This window comes from Lolium rigidum, unplaced genomic scaffold (assembly GCF_022539505.1).
Source record: "Lolium rigidum isolate FL_2022 unplaced genomic scaffold, APGP_CSIRO_Lrig_0.1 contig_38842_1, whole genome shotgun sequence".
NCBI lineage: Eukaryota > Viridiplantae > Streptophyta > Magnoliopsida > Poales > Poaceae > Lolium > Lolium rigidum.
Genome location: NW_025900433.1, coordinates 91,596 through 111,995, shown reverse-complemented (window position 1 = coordinate 111,995; position 20,400 = coordinate 91,596). Strand labels below are relative to the sequence as shown.

The 20,400-nt window shown below is 47.2% G+C and overlaps 1 protein-coding gene across 1 annotated transcript; it reads left to right on the top strand.

Annotated features, from left to right (window-relative positions):
- The first annotated feature begins 9,424 nt into the window (after positions 1-9,424).
- On the top strand, positions 9,425-13,270 carry LOC124681291 (PGR5-like protein 1A, chloroplastic). Its single transcript, XM_047216222.1, has 10 exons — positions 9,425-9,683; positions 9,775-9,999; positions 10,113-10,213; positions 10,410-10,466; positions 11,968-12,044; positions 12,219-12,267; positions 12,429-12,539; positions 12,613-12,710; positions 12,832-12,907; positions 13,035-13,270. Exons 1-9 carry the CDS (start codon positions 9,491-9,493, stop codon positions 12,890-12,892), a joined length of 972 nt encoding a protein of 323 aa, XP_047072178.1. The 5' UTR covers positions 9,425-9,490; the 3' UTR covers positions 12,893-12,907; positions 13,035-13,270.
- The last annotated feature ends 7,130 nt before the right edge of the window (positions 13,271-20,400 follow it).

Sequence of the window (20,400 nt, the reverse complement as noted above, 5' to 3'; positions counted from 1 at the left end):
AACACATGAAAAATGTTACAGGCAGAAGCTTTGCAAACCACCGCGTAAAACCTTCACATCCACTCAATCTGGTTCACGGGGTCTGTCTAGCAGGGCGCTCGCCCTCCCCTGGCCAGCGTCGGCCAAAGCCCTGGCCTCCATCAAGATTGATTGGAATAAGGTTGTAGCCGGCGCAGCAGCTTGTCTGAATATTCTGTTGTTCCTTTCATTCCATAGACACCACCAGACCAAACGCACCATGGCTCGCCAATCTTTCCTGGTATTGGCCCCGACAAGATGATCGTAGTTGCACAGCCATTCCTTGATGTTGTCGTGGGCGTTCGGGGCGATCGTCAAAGGAAGCCTGGCCCTGGCGATGACCAGCCTGCACACTGTCTGTGCATAGTGACAGTTAACCAGTAGGTGTGTGGCTGTCTCAGGTGAGATGTTACAAAGGGAGCACAGGGGGTCATGCGGGCATCCTCTTGTAGCTAGCACATCTGCAGTGAGGCACTTTCCTTGAACTGCAAGCCAAGCGACGGTGCTTGTGAGCTCCAGATAATCTTTGTGAAAGCAGCTCTTATGGAGCCGATGAATTCTTGCGCATACGCCGAACCTGGCGAGTAGGCTCCATCCGCAGTCCATCGCCAAGTGAGCCTGTCAGGAACATCCGTGAGCAACTGCACCTGGCGGCACAGGTTCCACAAACTGGTGAACTGTTGGATGGCGGCCATTGTCAAATCCTCCTTGAAATGTTTGATCCATTTGTCGCGCTCTAGGGCCTTATGGAGGGAGATATGGTGCAGCGTGCAGAACTTGTATGGATCAGGGAAACGAATGCAAAGTTTCCCTGCTGCATGCCACTTATCTATACCTAATAATAAAGGGAATAGTGTTTACTTGGTTTCGTCCGTCTTGTCCGGCTTGATTTCCATCGTTCGTCGTTGTATCCGTCCGCCCGTCGTGCGTCCCTATGTTTCCTACGATTTCAGATTTAATCTTCCAACTGATAGCAATCATTGCTTGAGATAGAAGGATAAGAACGGCTATGGCAAAACTAAGCGGTTCCGTCTGCGCTTGCGTGCGATTTGGGAGCCCGCGAACCGTACGTTCAGCAGGGAGCCCGCGAACGGTACAACTAGCCTCGGCCGTGCTCTTCCTTCCCGGCCCACCTATAAAAAGGCTCCTGACTTTCTCCCAGAAGCGCCCGTCCCCTGTCCGCTGATTCGTAGGGGGACGCAGATCATGCAGCCACGGTTCTCGGCATCAGATTGAATTAGAGCTAGACGGGTCGTCCCCCGATCAATGTCAGATTTGTTTGGAGGTCGACAGGCGGCTTACCTTTCAACCTCATGGCCAACTCGATGCCAGAGAAAATGAAAGAGATTGCCAATCAATCCAGCGACAAACACATAGCGAGATGTCGCCGTGCGGCTGCTTTGACCGGCTCGAGGTCGGAGCAGAGAGGGTCACGTGCGCGGAGGCCGGACACGATCGAGAGGGTGGCGTCCGTGCCTGCTGCCTGCCTACACGCGCCCACGCAGCGCTACGAGCAGATACCGCGCTCGAGGCACCATGCGAGATGGAGCGCGGCGCTGCCGCTTGCGATGCATGCTCGGGAGACATGGCATAGGTGGTGTGCGCGGACGGGGCAGATGCTTGGCGTCGCTTCCAAGGCGGGCTGGTGCGATATGGATTGGCACTGCTGGTCGAGGCAGCCGGCCGGTTTCGCGTTTCAGTCTGCAAGATGGATTGCCACATCAGTTATGCACCTTGTGAAGTATATAGCCAGACGTGAGTGCCTTTGCTGGAAGATTTTGTCAATTCACTGATGGGTTAAGCTGATTTTCTACCATTGATTCATGGATAGTTGGAACTAACAATTCTAGCTCATTTATGTGAACAATTGGAACGAGTGTCCATGGACCAGGGGGGTTACCGGTCAATTGTGCATCGTGATTAGTAGTATATCAAGTATAAAATTATCAAGTATACAATCCAGTCAGAAAATCGCAGGCGAGTTATCATCTCCCGCTTCCGGCATCAAGTGGACATCGAGCACGCCACACACCCCAGATGAACCAATGGAGAGCCGCCACCCTCTTCTAGCCCTACGCCACATGAAGGCAGCGCACTGCGGTCCATCGGGGTTGGGATTTGATGCACTCATGGTGGTGCGAGCCTGCGAGACAGCTGAATAAAAGTAGACAGGCTTTTGAGTTCTCCTGTGTGAGTTATTTTTTTTTACTGAATCACATTTAAATTAAAATAAAGTAGAATATTATGTTTACATGTGGCTTAAGATAAAATAGAGGAAGCCTTATGCACCTCTGGTGAAGACCACCAAAACCTCATAGAGCCTACACGAAGGGCGTGCGAAGCCGGCCGGCAATGTCAGGAATCACATTCTACACTACTCTTCCATGACGACATACATTGGCAAGCTATAAGTTGTTGCCCAACTGCGCTATATATTATCTATTCTCTAGAATTTCAAGGCAAAAGCCATTACGAAACATGACGAAAAGAGTGGACGATGGACAACAAGTGCTTAGTCGACCGCGGTGAGATCGACCATCATATATATCATCTAATGGTATATGATAGTTCAACAGGAAGTAAGGGATATATTTAGTTTGGTCCATATGGGATGTCTATGTTTTTCTCCCGTTGCAACGCACGGGCAAATTTCCTAGTCCGTCCAAAACTGCGTTGTCTTGCCGTCGCCAACCGTGATGGTGATAGATGCCTCGAACAGCGACTTAACCCTCTCATCAATTGGCAGTGGGAGCCCTGACCAGGGTTTTTGCTTGTCCATCCACGCCTGCCACAGCCACCGGCAGCGAAGCGCGATGCTGCGGGCGGCGATGTCAGGTATTCCAAGGCCACCGTATACATAAGGGGAGCACGCTTGCCTCCAATTCACAAGGCCCTTTCCGCCGGTCGCCACGTCCTTGTTGGCCCACAGGAACCCTCTGGCAGCCTTACCAATCCTTTTAATGAACCAGACCGGGGGTGCACAGCCATGATCTGGAATACTGGCATGGCAAAGATGATTGACACCAACAACGCTAACTGACCAGCCATCAAGGAAATTCTGTTCCATGAGGCCATCTTGTTTAGGATCTTGTTGATGACGGGCTGTGCATAGGCTAGGTTTGGAGACTTTTGAGGGCCATTTTAATTTTTCTTGTGTTTTTCCTTTTATTTAACATATACATATTATGTTGTTTTATCAATGGAAAGAAAAAAAATGTGTTGGACCGCTGGGACTACCCGATCCGACCCAAACGGATAAACGAGACTGTGCTGCTACTTTTGTATCTGCGGTCTGTCTCAAATAGACGAAAAACGGCCACTTTGGATGACTGAAATCCGATTGGCCGTTGGAAATGCCCTTGCTCTCCTGTATGTTTCATCTAGTCTGATTACCCTCCCGATGATACAACCCATCTTTTGACGCATAGCCTGATCCTGAGCCCTTTAGTGTGTAGGCTGGGATACTTGCCTTGTTGCTGGACGCAAAGCATGCATTTAGGCACGCCATCCATCGAGTGGATCTCTTTTAGCTTTTGCAGCGCGTTGATCCCTGATCACAATGTTCTCTCCTTTTGAGAAAGCATCATTGTACATTATCTATCCACATCTAACATGGGGATGAGTCATCTGATAAATACTGCTTTTTTATCCAAAAAAGGGGAAATCGATAAAAAAGAAAGATTTGTATGGAGGATTGGAGGTTGAAGGTGATGATAAATGCTTCTTATGCTGTTGTGTTATAAAAGTGACAAGCAAATAACGAAAAACGATAAAGGTAAACGCAGCGGAGACACAAGATTTAACGTGGAAAACCCCTTCCAACACAGAAGGGGAAAAAACCACGGACGTCAGCCAACAAAATTTCACTATATCGGGGAGTGTTTACAAACACCGTGGGATATCTTATAATCTGATCAACCCTAGCCGGCGGCTTACAAGATGTATATATAGGCGATGCCAACGATCCGTACCATACCCTACGCTTCGGCCCAAGCCTACCGACGACGGGCCTCGCTCCGCTCGCCAGAAGTTAGCCTCTCTTTAGTATATGAATTTGGATCACAATATAACAAACTCCACCTTGAGACAAATTCCATCTTGTAGCATGAACTTCAACAATCTCCTGAACAACAAAGAAAAACACTTGCTGGCGCCAACAACCACTTGGGTTAAATAGTTATACCAACCAAGCTCGAGCAAAGCTCAAACTTGGAAACAGGAACTGGCTTTGTCATAATATCAGCAGGATTATCATGAGTACTTATCTTGCATACCTTCAGTTTACCTTGAGCAACAATGTCGCGCACATAATGGTACTTGATATCAATGTGCTTTATCCTCTCATGAAATATTTGATCTTTAGTAAGGTATATTGCACTTTGACTGTCAGAAAACAAGTTAATGCAAGAATCATCTCCACAAAGTTCAGCATACGAACCTTTCAACCAAACAGACTCTTTGCCAGCTTTATTAATTGCTATATATTCTGCTTCGGAGATTGGGCAACAACAGGTTGTAACGTTGCCTTCCAACTCACAGCACATCCACCAACAGTAAACACATAACCTGTGAGGGATCTTCTCTTATCCAAATCGGCAGCAAAATCTGAATCCACATAGCCTACGGTTTCTCACCGGTCTTGCCAAACTTCAAGCAAGCTTTGGATGTGCCACGAAGGTACCTGAAAATCCACTGAACAACTTTCCAATGTTCTTTACCATGATTAGCCATGTATCGACTGACCAAACTCATAGCATATGACAAATCAGGGCGAGAACAGATCATGGCATACATCAAGGAACCAATAGCACTAGAATATGGAACTCGTAACATGTACTCAATATCTTCATCAGTACTAGGACATTGCAATGCTAACAATTTGAAGTGAGAACCAATTGGTGTACTAACAGACTTTGGATCATGCATATTAAAATGATGAAGAACTTTTTGAATTTAATTTTGCTGACTAAGAAGTAACACACTAGATTTTCTGTCTCTTGTAATTTTCATACCTAGTATTTTCTTAGCAGCACCAAGATCCTTCATCTCAAACTCACTACTTAATTGTGAGTTTAAAGTAGTGATCTCTTTCTTTCTCTTGGCAGCAATCAACATATCATCAACATATAACAACAAGCATATAGGTGATCCATTAACAAACTTGATATAAACACAACTATCATACTGAGATCTCTTAAACTCATGTGCAAGCATAAATGAATCAAATCTTTTGTACCACTGTCTTGGAGACTGTTTCAGACCATAAAGGGACGTCTTCAACTTGCAAATAAGATCCTCCTTACCAGGCACAACAAAACCTTCAGGCTGATCCATGTATATCTCCTCCTCAAGCTCACCATGCAGAAAAGCAGTCTTTACATCTAGCTGCTCAAGCCCAAGATCATGCATAGCCACAATACCAAAGAATGCATGGAACTATGCTTCACAACCGGAGAGAATACATCATTATAATCAATACCTGGAATTTGGCGAAACCTTTTGATATTAACCTTGTCTTAAACCTCGGAGGCTCATTAGGAGACAAACCTTCCTTTCTTTTAAATATCCACTTACAGCGGATAGCCTTCTTTTGTTTAGGCAAGGGCACAACATCCCATGTGCCATTCTTGTCAAGCGATTGCATATCCTCTTGCATAGCAGAAATCCACTTCACGCGGTCAACGGATGCAACGGCCTCAGTATATGTAGCAGGTTCAGTATCATGCTCCACATGTTCAGCACAACTCAAAGCATGATGAACAAGATTACATTCTTCAATTAAACGAGGACGTGAACCTTTGTTACGCCTCGGTCTATCAGCAGCAATAGAACTATTGTTTGCTGCAAAATAGGTGGTGAGTGCTGAACAACAATGTTATCATTTTCAGCAACATCATTTTCTTTCTCGTCCACGTGCTCCACCTGCACGCTAATCCTCTGTTGTTCATCATCAGAATTATCAGAAAAATCAACAGCATCAGTAACATCTGTAGATGAACTCTTATAAAACATGATGGCCTCATTAAAGACTACATTCCTGCTATGCAAAACTTTCTTAGTTTCAGGATTGCATAACTTGTATGCCTTAACTCCTGAACCATAACCAAGAAACACACACTTAACAGCTCTAGGCTCTAGCTTTCCATTATCAACATGATCATAAGCAGTGCAACCGAAAACTCTCAACTGTGAATAATCAGCAGATGAACCAGACCATACCTTAATAGGAGTTTTCTTATCAAGCGGAATGCAAGGTGACCTGTTTATCAAGTAACAAGCGATGGAGGTTGCTTCAGGCCAAAAACGTCTATGCATACCAGCATTGGACAACATGCAGCGAGCCTTGCATAGGGTATCATGCCTTGGGGAATTTGCGCACCAAACTTGGAGGCTGAGACGAAGAATGGCTCCAAGTCGTTCAAGCATAGGCACGTAGGCGAGGAGTAAGCGAAGCCCAGCACTGGGGGAGCGATCATGGAAATCGTGGTACCGACATTGAAATCTTGTGCCGGAGAGGGGGGAGAGACAGGGCTTGTTGACTAGAGAAGCTCGCACGAGGCACGCTTCCGGCGGGAGGCGGAGCAAAATCTCCTCTAGAATGTTGTGTGGCAGCGCTCGTAACTGCGCCATGGGCAGCGACAGGGTGTGTGCTGGATCGGCCCCTGCTGTCGAGCTGCGACGACGAGCTCTACCGCACGTACCGACCAATCTGCCTCTGTGCAAAGCTAGCACTACTGCATCTTGATCAACACTTCTGCCGAAGCGCTCTAGCTTAATTGATCTGCTAGTAGTAGCCCACAACGCAGACAAACAGATTGGATTGCAACAGGTAGCAATCACGATGAAGCTTAGAGCACCTCCAGCCGTCTCCCCGACTAGGCCCCCGGCATACGTTTTTTTTTCATCTGGACGGCGTTATTCGGCCCAGCCGCGCCCCCGATTCCTCGTTTTCTCCCGGAATAGGCCCTTAATCCCTCCGGAGAGCCCAGGCCATGCCCGCCCCCCGGGGTGCGCTCGGGGACTGCGAACGAGAGAAAAGCGGGGACGGGCCCGTTTTATCGGCGAGAGAACACACGAACCCCACCACTTTCTCGTTGCAAATCCCCCCTCCCCCCTCGTTGCTCTGTCGCTGCCGGCACCACCCCTCGCCAATCCGCTGGCCGGTTGCTTGAACTCCGCCGTCCCTCCACCCAGCAACCTATATTCCGCCGTCCGTCGTGTTGTATGCCTATATTCTGCCGTCGGGCAACTCCCTCGCGTCACGCCTCATCCACACGCCCGATAGGTGTTCGTCCATTTGCCTGGCCGGACAGCGACTCCGACGGTGAGGAGGAGCAGATGTTCGCCGAGCTTTTTGAAGAAGAGATGGTAGCCGCCGCCCAAGAGGAGGAGCACATGTTGATCCTAGATTGCATGTTCGGCTTTTACGCAAAGAAGGACATTGGTCGCCGTGGTGGGTTGGCACCAGGTCACCGGAAGTGCAAGCCGAGACAGCGAATGGAGGGCTACTGCATGCTCTACGCTGACTACTTCGCCGACAGTCCATTGCACGGTGAGGCTGTTTTTAGGCGTCGTTTCAGGATGAGCCGGAAGCTCTTCCTGAGAATTGTGTATGCCCTTCGAGAGTACGACTCCTGTTTCAGATGCAAGGATTCCACCGCCCTTGATTGTTTCTACTGGTTCTGCAGGGCGGTGATAGCAGTGTTCGGGGACATCTACTTGAGATCACCCACCATCGAAGACACTGCTCAGATCCTCGCTTTCAATGAAGCTCGAGGATTTTCGGGATGCTTGGAAGCATTGACTCCATGCATTGAAAATGAAAGAAATGTCCGTTTGCGTGGCAGGGAATATACAAGGGTCACAAAAAAGGCTGCACTATGATACTTGAGGCAGTGGCTACCCATGATCTCTGGATTTGGCACTCCTTCTTTGGTATGCCGGGATCCAACAACGACATCAACGTCTTGCAGTTCTCGCCGATCTTCTCCAAGCTTGTTGAGGGTCATGCTCCCCCGATTGACTTTGTGATCAATGGACGGTACTACAACAAGGGATACTATCTTGCAGATGGTATCTATCCAAAGTGGGCAACAATTGTGAAGACTATCTCAAGCCTCGTCCTCCCGAAGGAGGTGGAGTTTGTCAAGGAACAAGAAGGTTGCCGAAAGGACGTCGAGCGTGCATTTGGTGTCCTCCAGCAGAGATTTGCTGTAGTCCTGTTCCCCGCTTTGACTTGGTCCAAAAATCAGATGTGGGAGGTGATGAACTGGTGTGTGTGCTTACACAACACGATTATCGAGAATGAGCGAAAGTATCCGATTCCTATGAGCGAACAAGCTGCACCATATGCCAGAGAGGGTCCTCTCTCACACCCTAATCACTAGGTGCCAGCATCGTGGACTGCGTTCATCGCTATGCGTCAGGAGATTCGAGACTCCACAATGCATCAATAGCTGCAGGCTAGTGGAGCACATATGGAGGCTTCGACGCAACACCAAGTAGTTTCCATTAGATTTGTTTGAAAACTTATCAAATTATTTGCTTGTTTTGTTGAACTGTAACGTTATTTATAAAAATAAGCCAAATATTAGCAAAAATTTTCAAATCCACCGAACTGTGAATTTATTTGTGGAACTAAGACAAAACTGCCAATCTTCGGGCGTCTATCTAGGGAGACGGCTCCACGCCTAAGTTTTATCCAATCTCTCTAGTCCTACCTCGTACTCGGAATCCTCAGGACCGGCAACATCCACGTGCAAACCACCGCTGGTAAAGAGGTGACATCATACATAGTTAACTACATTATTAATTGAGGCAATCTCCAATATATTTCGCCATTAATCTCCATATATATGCAAGTTTATTTTTTTGGATTTTCGACTGGAGATCCGCTTACTCGGTTCAAAATGGGAGGCCGCAGGTCCCCGTTTTGACCACCTCATGTGCTCATTTTTATTCATCTTTGGAGCACCTGTGTTTATCTTCCATTTTCAGATTCTAACACATCAACATATTGTAACATATGTATTCAACACATAAATACTGAAATATGTATAAATTGTAAAAGAACTCAATTGATTTGAACCGAACATTGGATTTTTATGTTAACGTTGGTGCAAATCTCAACGGACCTCTCGTTCCTCATTTTGGTGTCATTTTAGCTAAAGCTCAGTGGAATCCTAGCACCCAATAATAATATCATGTTGAATTCCTTAGACTGTCAACATCTTAGCTAGATTGTAGTGGTACTAGGAAGACAACACTAGACAGGTGGACCGCGCGCCCATGGAGGTAGAGCAAGATAAACCACGGAAACATGAGAGGTGCTAGTGGCCGTGGAGGAAGCCCTCCGAAGTGGCGCGCGCGCGCGGGATCTCCCTCCACACAAACTCCCCACCATATCCCCGCCAGCTTCTCCTTCGCCACCACTCGCCCACCACCGCAGCGCTCCACCGTTCCGGCCGGCGAAATGGCCTCCGAAGTGGCGCTCTCGCCGGCGTCCCGCCTGCCGTCCCTCTCATCCAGGCCCGCCTCCTCCTCCTCCTCCTCCCGCGCTCCACGGGGCGTCCGTGCCCCGCGGTTTCTGCCGGCGCTCACCATCTCCACGGCGCACACCCGCCGCGGGCTCCTCCTGCTGCGGCCCCGCGCCACCGACCAGCAAGGTCCTCACGCGCGCACGCCACCTTGTGCTCGACCTAACTCTGCCCCGTTTCTTTCTTTCCGCTGATCCTTCCGTCGCGCGCGCGCGTGCAGGCCAGGTTCAGCAGCAGGACGGCGGCGACGACGTGGTGGACGGCAACGTGCTCCAGTACTGCAGCATCGACAAGAAGCAGAAGAAGACCATCGGCGAGATGGAGCAGGAGTTCCTCAGGGCCCTGCAGTCATTCTACTACGACCAGAAGGCCATCATGTCCAACGAGGAGTTCGACAACCTCAAGGAGGAGCTCATGTGGGAGGGGAGCAGCGTCGTCATGCTCAGTAACTAACTACGCGCGCGTGCACGCCAAATTAATCAAGCACTCCCGACCAAGCTAAATCGCCAAATGCAGTTATTTGACTCCAAACTCTCCTTGCTGGGGGTACGTTTTCAGGCGCTGACGAGCAGAGGCTCCTGGAGGCTTCCATGGCTTACATCGCCGGCAACCCCATCATGTCCGATGCCGAGTTCGACGAGCTGAAGCTCAGACTAAAGGTACCCCCCGTCCATGCTCTGCTTCCGTCGTGATATTCTGGTATCTGAATAGCACCCCGGCATGCCAAAGCTTTTCAGTTAGATGTTCAAGCACACTTGCGGACGAGGATACTCTGGTCCGATTAGTAATACGTACAACATTTCTATTGGCGTTGTTCGTAATTCAGTGTATCTTCTTGCTACGACCTTTTGGCAGCAAGACGGAAGCGACATCGTCACGGAGGGCCCCAGGTGCAGTCTACGGAGTCGAAAGGTCAGTACCGATGCAACAAAGTTACTCCATCGTTGTGTCTATTTGTACAATATAAGTCGTTTCAGTTTGTCCGGATGGATACTGCAGCCTGCTGACATGTCCAATTTATACTCATTCTCGTTTTCATAATGCTATATTTTCACTGTTATGGTACTTTAACTAGTCAATGATAATTCTTCATTTTTTTTCTCGAAAAGTGAGCAGCGCTCCAGCCTCTGCATCCAAATGATGCACACAACTTTTTTATTAGATTATTCACGAAATCTTACAAAAAAATACAAAGATCTAATTGAAGCCACCTTCCTAGCGACAACTCGCTAAACCTAAAGAAAGATGAAGGGGGTGTCCAAGAACAGAGCCATTACCCTGACCTGATATGAACGCACATCATCTAAAAACTGAGTGCCTGCCCAAGACGCCTATCGGGTGAGAAGCACTAACAGTCTAGCAGACCCTCAGCGCACACCATTGCATACGTCAAAGAATCACCACCGCCTTCTTCCGCGAACCCATCTCTAAGAAAGATCAGTGCATTGATTTTGCCAGGCCTGCCATCAACGTCACCACGACGCCAGACGACACCACAATCCTGCGTACACGCTACGTCCGTCTCCGAGGCTCCACTGCACCATGTCGCCGAGACCCGCATACATTGGCGCAGTAGATCGAACACCGCTCCGCCAGATGACTTCCTCCAGGTATCACGTGTTCCAGAACGATGCCCTCAAGAGGGAAAACGACACCAGAGGTGCCGCCATCATCTGATCCGTATATCCAGATCTGCGATTTCCCCCGGAACAAAAATGCTAAGGTCGGATCTTGTAGCAACGATGCCTTCAACAAGGTGATGACGCCCGAAGACGCCACCATCGTCGGCTCGGACCGAATCGGAGCCTGGTTCTCACCGGCCAGACCCCACCTCAACGATGCAGATCCGCCTGAAGAAGAGTCGATGCCGTCCGCCGCACCACCGATGCGGCGCCATGGTATCCGGCAGCACCATGCCCAAGCCCTCCTTGCTGGTCAGCCGCCGCCAACGCCGGCCGCCAAAGCAGTTCAAAGGAGACAAGGGGACGAGGAGGGGCCCGCCGCCATCTGCGTCCACCAGACTTTGCCCGGGAGCGCCCCTTGGCGGCGGCGGAGGAGGAAGGAGGCAGGTGGAGGGGGCGGGTGGCGCGGCTGCTAGGGTTTCCTCCCCTGCCGCCCACGTGGGGGTGAGAGGGAGCTGAAAATGGTGCTAACACAACAGGAGATGCTAATTTTTTTTTGATATTAGTACTACTACTATCTTCCCTAATTCTTCACTGCCGGTTGAAAACTGAAATCCATAATTCTAGTACTATCTTTGAAACTTAATGCACAAACCCACCTTCCGTGTGACAAGTTCTGGGAAACAACAAAAACGGTGCTGCACCTTTTCTTTTTAATTCTAAATTCGTATTTGTTAAAATTAAGTGCCTCTTTGAGGCAGTACATTGACCATATATGCAACATGGCACAGGTTTACAGCGACCTTACTGTCGACTACTTGAAGATGTTCCTGCTAAATGCTCCAGCAACTGTTGTTGCTCTAGGACTGTGAGTTTATTCTCATCTTGGATAGACTTGAGGGCTACTACTTCAAATATTATTCATTTTTTATTAAACCTGGTAGCAATAAAAGTCTCATTTGTTAAGTCAAAGAACTAAAAGTTTAGTCATGTCAGTCAATTTGTATTATGATATCTAACATTGCTTTTCTATGCCATTAAGGTTCTTTTTCATAGATGAACTGACTGGCTTTGAGGTCAACATATTCCAGGTTACTACTTACTAATTCAAATACCCTATTCAATGTCCAGTACTACACTCACTTAGTCACCTGCAACCAGAGATGGACCTGTAGTCCGGAGATCATATTTTAAATTAATCTAATGTTGGAGTTTTTCTAATTGTCTTTGCGGTTCTTCGTGAACCATGCAGTTTCCAGAGCCTTTCGGCTTCATTTTCACATGGTTTGCTGCTTTGCCACTGATATTGGTCACGGCACAAGTGGTAACAAGGGCCATTATCAGGGATGTTTTAATCGTGAAGGTATTTTAGTTTTATTTACCTTAATGTATATCTTCAGGTTGAGAGTAAACTGATGAATTTTCTTATCATCTAGGGACCGTGTCCGAATTGCGGTACTGAAAACCTTTCCTTCTTTGGGACGATACTGTCAATCGCTAGTGGCGGTGCAACAAACACCGTCAAGTGTGCAAAGTATGTCCCTTTTAATTATGACTTCTGATGTTGTCTAGATTCGAGCTCTGAACTACTGAACATACATATTTCTACCAAGTATTTATAATTTTATATTTATGAGTGTTTTTGCTGTCTCCAGTTGCAAAACCGTTATGGTATACGACTCGAAAACTCGGCTGATCACACTTCCAGACTCATGAGAATGATAACTGAAGGTATGTGTCGCCACAACATTCTGGATAGGCATTGCTGCAATCTGTTATGATGAAATATTCAGTAGAATGAACATGTATTACTTTATATTTAACTTTGATGTAGACACTGACACTTTTTTATTGATAGGGTGGGACGAAGGAGATGCAGTCGTGCAGAGTTGGCCATTTCCGTTTGGTAAGTGAGCAAATGGGGTTGCAATGTCTGCGAGAAAACTGGCTGTTTCTGTGTAGTAATATCATTTATATGTAGATATATTTTTGGCCGCACCTGGTTGGGACGGATGAAACTGTGGAGTGTATAGAAAACCTAGATGTACCCGGGCCTGTGACATTATAGTGAAGCTTATATATACTCCTTGTCAATTGTCATGCGCTAAGATAAAAAAAAAAAGGACCCAAGGTTTGCCACTGCATTCGTGACTGGTCCATAGACCAACAGCCTGTTCTGATATTTATCAAACTTCTTGGGCAGAAATATTTTGTGGCCCAATGTGTAAGTACCAGCTTTTTGATCCATTACGCAAGTGGCACGGTGGCACCGTGGCAGATTTGTTTTTTGCTACTCTGGCCCATTTTGCAAGTTATAGTTCTTTTTGTTACTGTTGCCATTATGCAAATGTTGCTTTTCATATGCATTTTGTTTACAATTTTATGAACTATATAATCTACCAACAAACTAGATAGTCGCCCGTCACTGTGTAATAAGAAATTATTATATTTCACGAACACCATCACCGAATGTCAGTGTAGTTTCAAATTGTACTTGATGAATGTTGGTGTCTTCCTCTATTGCGTCTTTTATAACAGCCATTCTTTAACCCTCCAACATACTTTCCTCGCCGTGCCACGCCAAGTATCAATTAAGTGGCTTGTCTTCTCCACCTCACAACCAAAGCTGCTCTAATGTGAATAATAAAGAGGAAGCATGTGCCTATGTGTAATTATCCTGCATCTACACTGTGTGTTAGCTGTCCCATTGTGCCCAAACGAACTACTCTTTTCTACTTCAGTGTAACAAACGAATATTCTCATCTTTATTAGAACTTCTTAAAAACACAAATTTTATGGGATTTTCCTTTATGTTCATAAATTAAGCAAGATTAATTTGATATTTTCACGTGTTGGGCAAGTTCATCTTGGTGCGCCTGCAGCGCCGCAGGCCTCCACTTCGCGGGTACTCTACCGTGCTGGATGCCAGCCAAATCCGATCAAATACTCCTCAGCTTCGCGTATGCTATGAACAAAATAGTTTAAAAAATTACTAGAAGTACACGGTACATCCGATTGATGTCAGGTGTACACCTTCGTGAAATCCGACTACAGTTACCGAAAAGGTTCTAACCAGCCTAAGTACAAGTAACTAGGTGAAACTTCGAATACAATTACCTACAACACATAAGTACAGTTACGTACAAATCTGAGTACACCGAAATACAAGTATAATTAATACAACATACAAGTACAATTACGTGCAACACAAGAGTAAGTTACATACAAATCATACTACACCGAACTACTAGTGCAATTACATACAACATTCGGCTACAGTTTCGTATGAAGCACGAGTACAATTAGATAGAAAGCACAGGAAGACGGTGCGTGTGACGGCAACGCCCTTGGGTGCCGCTCTCCTTGTAGTGACCTCACCCGGTAGGGTGCCGATCCCTGTGCAATAGTGCTAGTCCCGGATCGAACTGCTAGCACACACAGTTTAAGATGTAATATCAAATAGCAAGGGTCAATATTACATCGCATGATCCAGAATATAAAATAGTTCATTACAACTTGCATAGCTCTCAGCTAGCACTTATTCAGAGTTCACAGCGGAATGTAAAACATAAAGCATGAAGCCATCTTTCTTCATGATGCCACAGGCAGACATGTTGAGCGAAGACTCGTAACCCTAACCCAACGTTCTTCAGTCGGAGTTGTAACCTGCAACATGAAAGGTTGCAGCCACGAATGGTCAATACATTTGGAATTGTATTGGCAAGATGATAATATAGTGGACTCGAATGCCAACCTAACACTTATGTGTACATTTGGCTGGTAGAGCTCAGGCAATTTTGCGTAAAGCAAGTTTTCACCTATCATTTCTCAAAACATTTTCTCTTCTATTAAGCGGTACCATTGATAGAAACCAATGAACCTAGAATACCACTGATGGAAACCAGTGAATTCCTCCTACCCTTGTTCACCATTCAAATTTTTAATTTAAGAAGTTGGGATGAGGAGACTTTCGAACAGGATCCTTGTCAGTTCGCTCAAATTGTCCGTAACCGGGGACACGGCTAAGTACTTAGTTTTAACACTCTGCAGAGGTTGTACAATTTACCCACATGACCAAGTCTGTTCTTCTTCCATGATGCACATTTTGCTCAAATGGACAGATGTCGACTAGGACAAGACTTTTCCGAAGTGATCACCCAAACCATCCTCTACGGACCCGCTCCAACCTACATTCCCCTACATCATCATGTCGCGTAGGGCCCAGGTTCACACAACATACTCCGTCAAGCCAGAGCCCATTAGCATGTGGCTGTATGGTAAGCTAATGAGCAAGGTTGTCTATTATCTCTTTGTTCCTGGGTGGCCGTCCACAAGTGCGATGCACACGGCGGTTCATGGACATGACCCCGTTGCAACCACTCAACATAAACCAAGCAATACCAATTCCACTCAGGTATTTCATTAAACTTAGTTGTTTTTCCATAACTTGCTAACAAAATCTCTTTTATAGCATAGCTGAGCTACAACTAAATTTAATGGCGACAAAGAAAGTCAAGTAGGGGTAGCTAGACTACTGGGATTACAAAAGCAAAGCATATCCCTAGACTTACTACAAAAATCACTACGGTGCATGAATAAAATCTAGGACATTTGTGAGGGTGTGTCACTTGCCTTGGTGAGAGGAGGAGTTGGTACACTCTTCGCAGAAACACTCGTTGCAATCAGCACAACCACAATCTACAAACAAAATTTTCACTCCATAAACACATAGCAACATATAGACAATCACAAATGGAATATGGATGCAATATGTGGCTTAAACTTGAACAACACACTTAATATGTTCTCTGGTTTTCAACTATATGCATGATGTCATGGCAAAATTTTAGTGTTGAATTAATAATTAAAAACATTTCCTATCATTAGAAAAGATGTACAACACTAAATAAATACTACAAGGAAAATGTATAGGTCACATTTTTCTTTTCAATGCTACTGTACAGAGGGTTCAATTCTCTGTTAATAGCAAAAGGAATTACTTCCAAAATAATTGTCGATATAATGTACCACAATATATCTGGCATATATATAAAAATATATGATATGGTGATTAATAATGTGCAACGGAAAACCTCTATGACGAAATTCTCACGCATCAGTGTGCATAGTGTACTGCTTTTGTACTGCCCAAATGGAAACATTTGGCATCTGCGTACGTGAGCTGCAACATGCCTAGATCTTGTACTTGCAGATTTCAAAATCTGCAAAGTTATATCCGACAGCCACGGCCCATGAGCCTTGGCTTGCTCGGATACACGTTAGGGTTTGCTCTCGGATGAAATTTGTTGTGGGCCGGAGGTCCTACATTTTCCGGCCCATGTATCAACTGATTAGGCCCATGTATGGACGTATATTATGGGTACAAGGATCTTGCTCTCTCGTAAAAAAGAGAGAAATTGATAGACAAGATAAATACTCGTGATTATCACGAATAAGAGGCAGTGCCAAGTTGGTGTACTTTCAAGATCGATGCAAACAAAATACGGTCGAGGTATAGATGAGCATACACTTGTGCGCTATCATTATCATCTCGCTTTTCTCTGCACACGTGATGATACTTACATGTGTTGACGCATCCATGCATGCACGCATGCATGATTTGGTCAGTTTAACAAATTCTCTTTCACTTGCATGCATGCTACGCTGAGTAATTGAATTGTCTTTCTCGGAATATGTTCCTACTGTCTCCCCTACCCGGAACAGAGTTCCTGGCATACGATCCAAAAGTAGCACGCACCATCTATACATACATGCATTGAGAGCTGATAGCATAAAACCGCCACTTTACAACTTAGATTTAGGAAGTACCACCAATTTACATTTTCTCTAAGATTTTACCAAATAACACTGAACACAAATTGAATGTGAATCGACATGAAATCTGATAGGTGCGACCCATTTGTCAGCACCAAATTGTTGACGTCGAGTGGGGTCCATTTATCTGCCCACGTACAAAATAAAAATAACTGAATAATAATTTAAAAATAATATAAATCCCACCTCTCTGTTCCATCTACTTCCCCATGACAAGTTCCCTAGCACCGACACGGCTCGTTCGCCACTGTCGTACTCGCGGCCAGCACGGGTCCCTGCCGATGACCACCCATGGGAGCCGCTGCGCCGCCCATCGGAGCCTCAGGTCGCGTGCGAAGCCGCCGTTCCGCTGATACTCGTTGATGACACGGATGGAACCTCCCTGTCACGCCATGCCCGATGAAGGAGGCGACCGATGGATGGACACACGGGAGTCACCACCTCGAGAAAGAGCTCCGCGAGTGCTCGACTATGGTGGCTAGCCGAGCTCCAGTAGCCGTCTCCTATGTTAGACATGTATAGTAGCTGTATATGTACGTCATACCGTATGTGGTATAGACACTTGTATTTGTATCTTGTATACCTATATATATATATATATATATATATATATATATATATATATATATATATATATATATGAGATTTGGAGTAGTGCCGGTTCCCCCAAACTCATTATTCACCACATGGTATCAGACTAGGTCGGCGCCGTCCCAACCCTAGGTCACGCAAAACCCTAGGCCGCCGCCGCCGTGTCTTCGATCTCACGCTTCCGCCTCGCCATGTCGACTACTTCCTCGACCACCGGCCTCACCTCCGCCGGCTACCTGCCGGCCTCTCTCGCTGCGCTACTGAACAGGCCGCTCGATCCCGCCGCCATGACCGGCCCGTCGATCGGCACCGTTGCCGTCGGCTCGATGTTTTCTCATCCGCCGTCGGCCTCGTCGTCCGCGGCCCCGTCCTCGCTGCAGCTTCAGGTCCTCGGCGCGTCCACGGATCCTCCGCAGTCGGCTTCTCAGCCGGCTGCCTCCGTGGTGGCCGCGCCGCCAGCTGCGCCGTCACCGGCGCCAGACTCGTCTGGCCTGCTCCGGGCGCCCTACCACTTCAGTAATCATATTACCATTAAACTATCGCCGGAGAATTACATCTTCTGGCGTGCGCAGGTCCTTCCTCTCCTTCGGAGCCACTACCTCATGGGCTACGTAGACGGCACCCTACCTTGTCCTCCCGCAATGGTTGACGGCGTGCACGGCCCGGTTATCAATCCGGCTCACCGTGTCTGGACTGGGCAGGACCAGGCCAACCTCTCTTCGATCCAGGGCTCCCTCATGTCGGGGGTCGCTGGGCTCGTCGTCTTCGCCAAAACCTCGCATGAGGCATGGAGCATCCTGGAGAAGACCTTCTCGGCGCAGTCTCAGGCCCGCGCTAACGCTCTCCGTCGTCAACTCGGCGAATGCGAGAAGCTCGATCTCAGCGTCACGGACTACTACAACAAAGTCCGTGAGCTGGCGGACATGCTGGCTTCTATTGGCCAGCCCCTTCGCGACTCCGAGTTCACCTCCTACGTCGTCAATGGCCTCGAGGAAGAGTATGATGGTCTCGTCGAGGTGGTCAATGAGCGCGCCGCCACCTCTCCAATGCCTCCCCACGAGTTGTACCAGCGCCTCCTCAACACTGAACAACGTGTGGAGGCTCGTCCTGGGCGACGGGAGCGTGGTGGCCACGGGGACGTGTCCGCCCTTGCCGCCAAAAAGGGGGGCGCACGCCCTTCTCCTTACACGGCGCCTACCTCGGGGAAGTCCTACATCCCCAAGAACCCTGCGCCTTCACTGGATCACTCGGGCGGTGGCCGTCATGTCAGCTGTGTGGTCGTGACGGTCACCTCGCTTCCAAGTGTCATCACCGGTTTCAGCGTAGCTTCCTCGGCATCGGCAATGACGGCAAGGATACCCGCAACAATGCCCGTCAGGCTGCCATAGCCGATCGCCCCGCTCCTCAGGGTCAGCAGGGGAGCACTCAGACCTATGTTGATCCTCACTGGTACATGGACACCGGTGCTATGGATCATCTGACGAGCGAGTTGGGTAAGCTCCATACACGCGATGCCTACCATGGTTCCGACAAGGTTCACACCGCCAATGGGGCAGGTATGCACATCTCTCATATTGGTCAAGCATCTCTTCTTACTAGACATGCCAATAGGAATCTCTGTCTTCGTAATGTCCTTAGAGTTCCCTCTGTGACACGTAGTCTCCTTTCAGTTCCGAAACTCACTTATGATAATAATGTGTTTTCTGAATTTCACCATTTTGATCTCTTTGTTAAGGACCGAGCCACGAGGGACATTCTTCTTAGTGGGCGCCTATGTCAAGGTCTCTATCGGTTGGAGTCACCCCGCGCATCTCAGGTATTCAGTGGAGTTCGCACTTCATTGTCACAGTGGCATGCTCGCCCTGGTCATCCAGCCACACCCATTGTTCGCCATATTCTCCATCGCCATGAGCTTCCTAGTTTGTCTAGTAATAAAGATCCTGCAATGTGTGATGCATGTCAGTAGGGCAAGAGTCATCAACTTTCTTTTTCATCCTCTAGTAGAGAAGTTAAGAATCCTCTAGAAATTGTGTTTTCAGATGTGTGGGTTCCTGCTAATACTTCTGTCAGTGGTCATAAATATTATGCCAGTTTTATCGATGCTTATAGTCGCTTTACTTGGTTATATCTTATTAAGCGCAAATCTGAAGTGTGCAATGTTTTCATTCAGTTTCAAACTCATGTTGAACGGCTTCTCAAGCACAAAGTTATTCATGTTCAGTCTGATTGGGGTGGCGAGTATCGCAATCTCAACACTTTCTTTCAGAAGCTTGGGATTTCTCACCGTTTAGCATGTCCTCATACACATCAGCAGAATGGCACTATTGAACGTAAGCATCGTCACATTGTTGAAACTGGCCTCACTTTGCTAGCTCATGCATATGTCCCTTTTCTGTTCTGGAGTGATGCCTTCTCCACTGCTTGTTTTCTCATCAATCGCACTCCCACTAGAGTTCTTAATATGAAGACACCCATTGAATTGCTTTTGCATGAAGTTCCTGACTATACCTTTCTCAAGGTGTTTGGGTGTGCTTGTTGGCCTCACTTACGCCCCTATAATAAACGAAAGTTGGAATTTTGCTCTAAAAAATGTGTCTTTCTTGGGTATAGCTCTCTTCACAAGGGCTACAAATGTCTTCATGTTCCTACCAATCGTGTCTATATCTCTAGGGATGTCGTGTTTGATGAAAAACTGTTTCCTTTTGCCAACCTACCGTCCTCCACTGCCGAGTCATCTCCATCTCCCTCCACTACTGTTCCTGCTGACCAATTTGTAGATGCTGCATACTCTCCTCTGT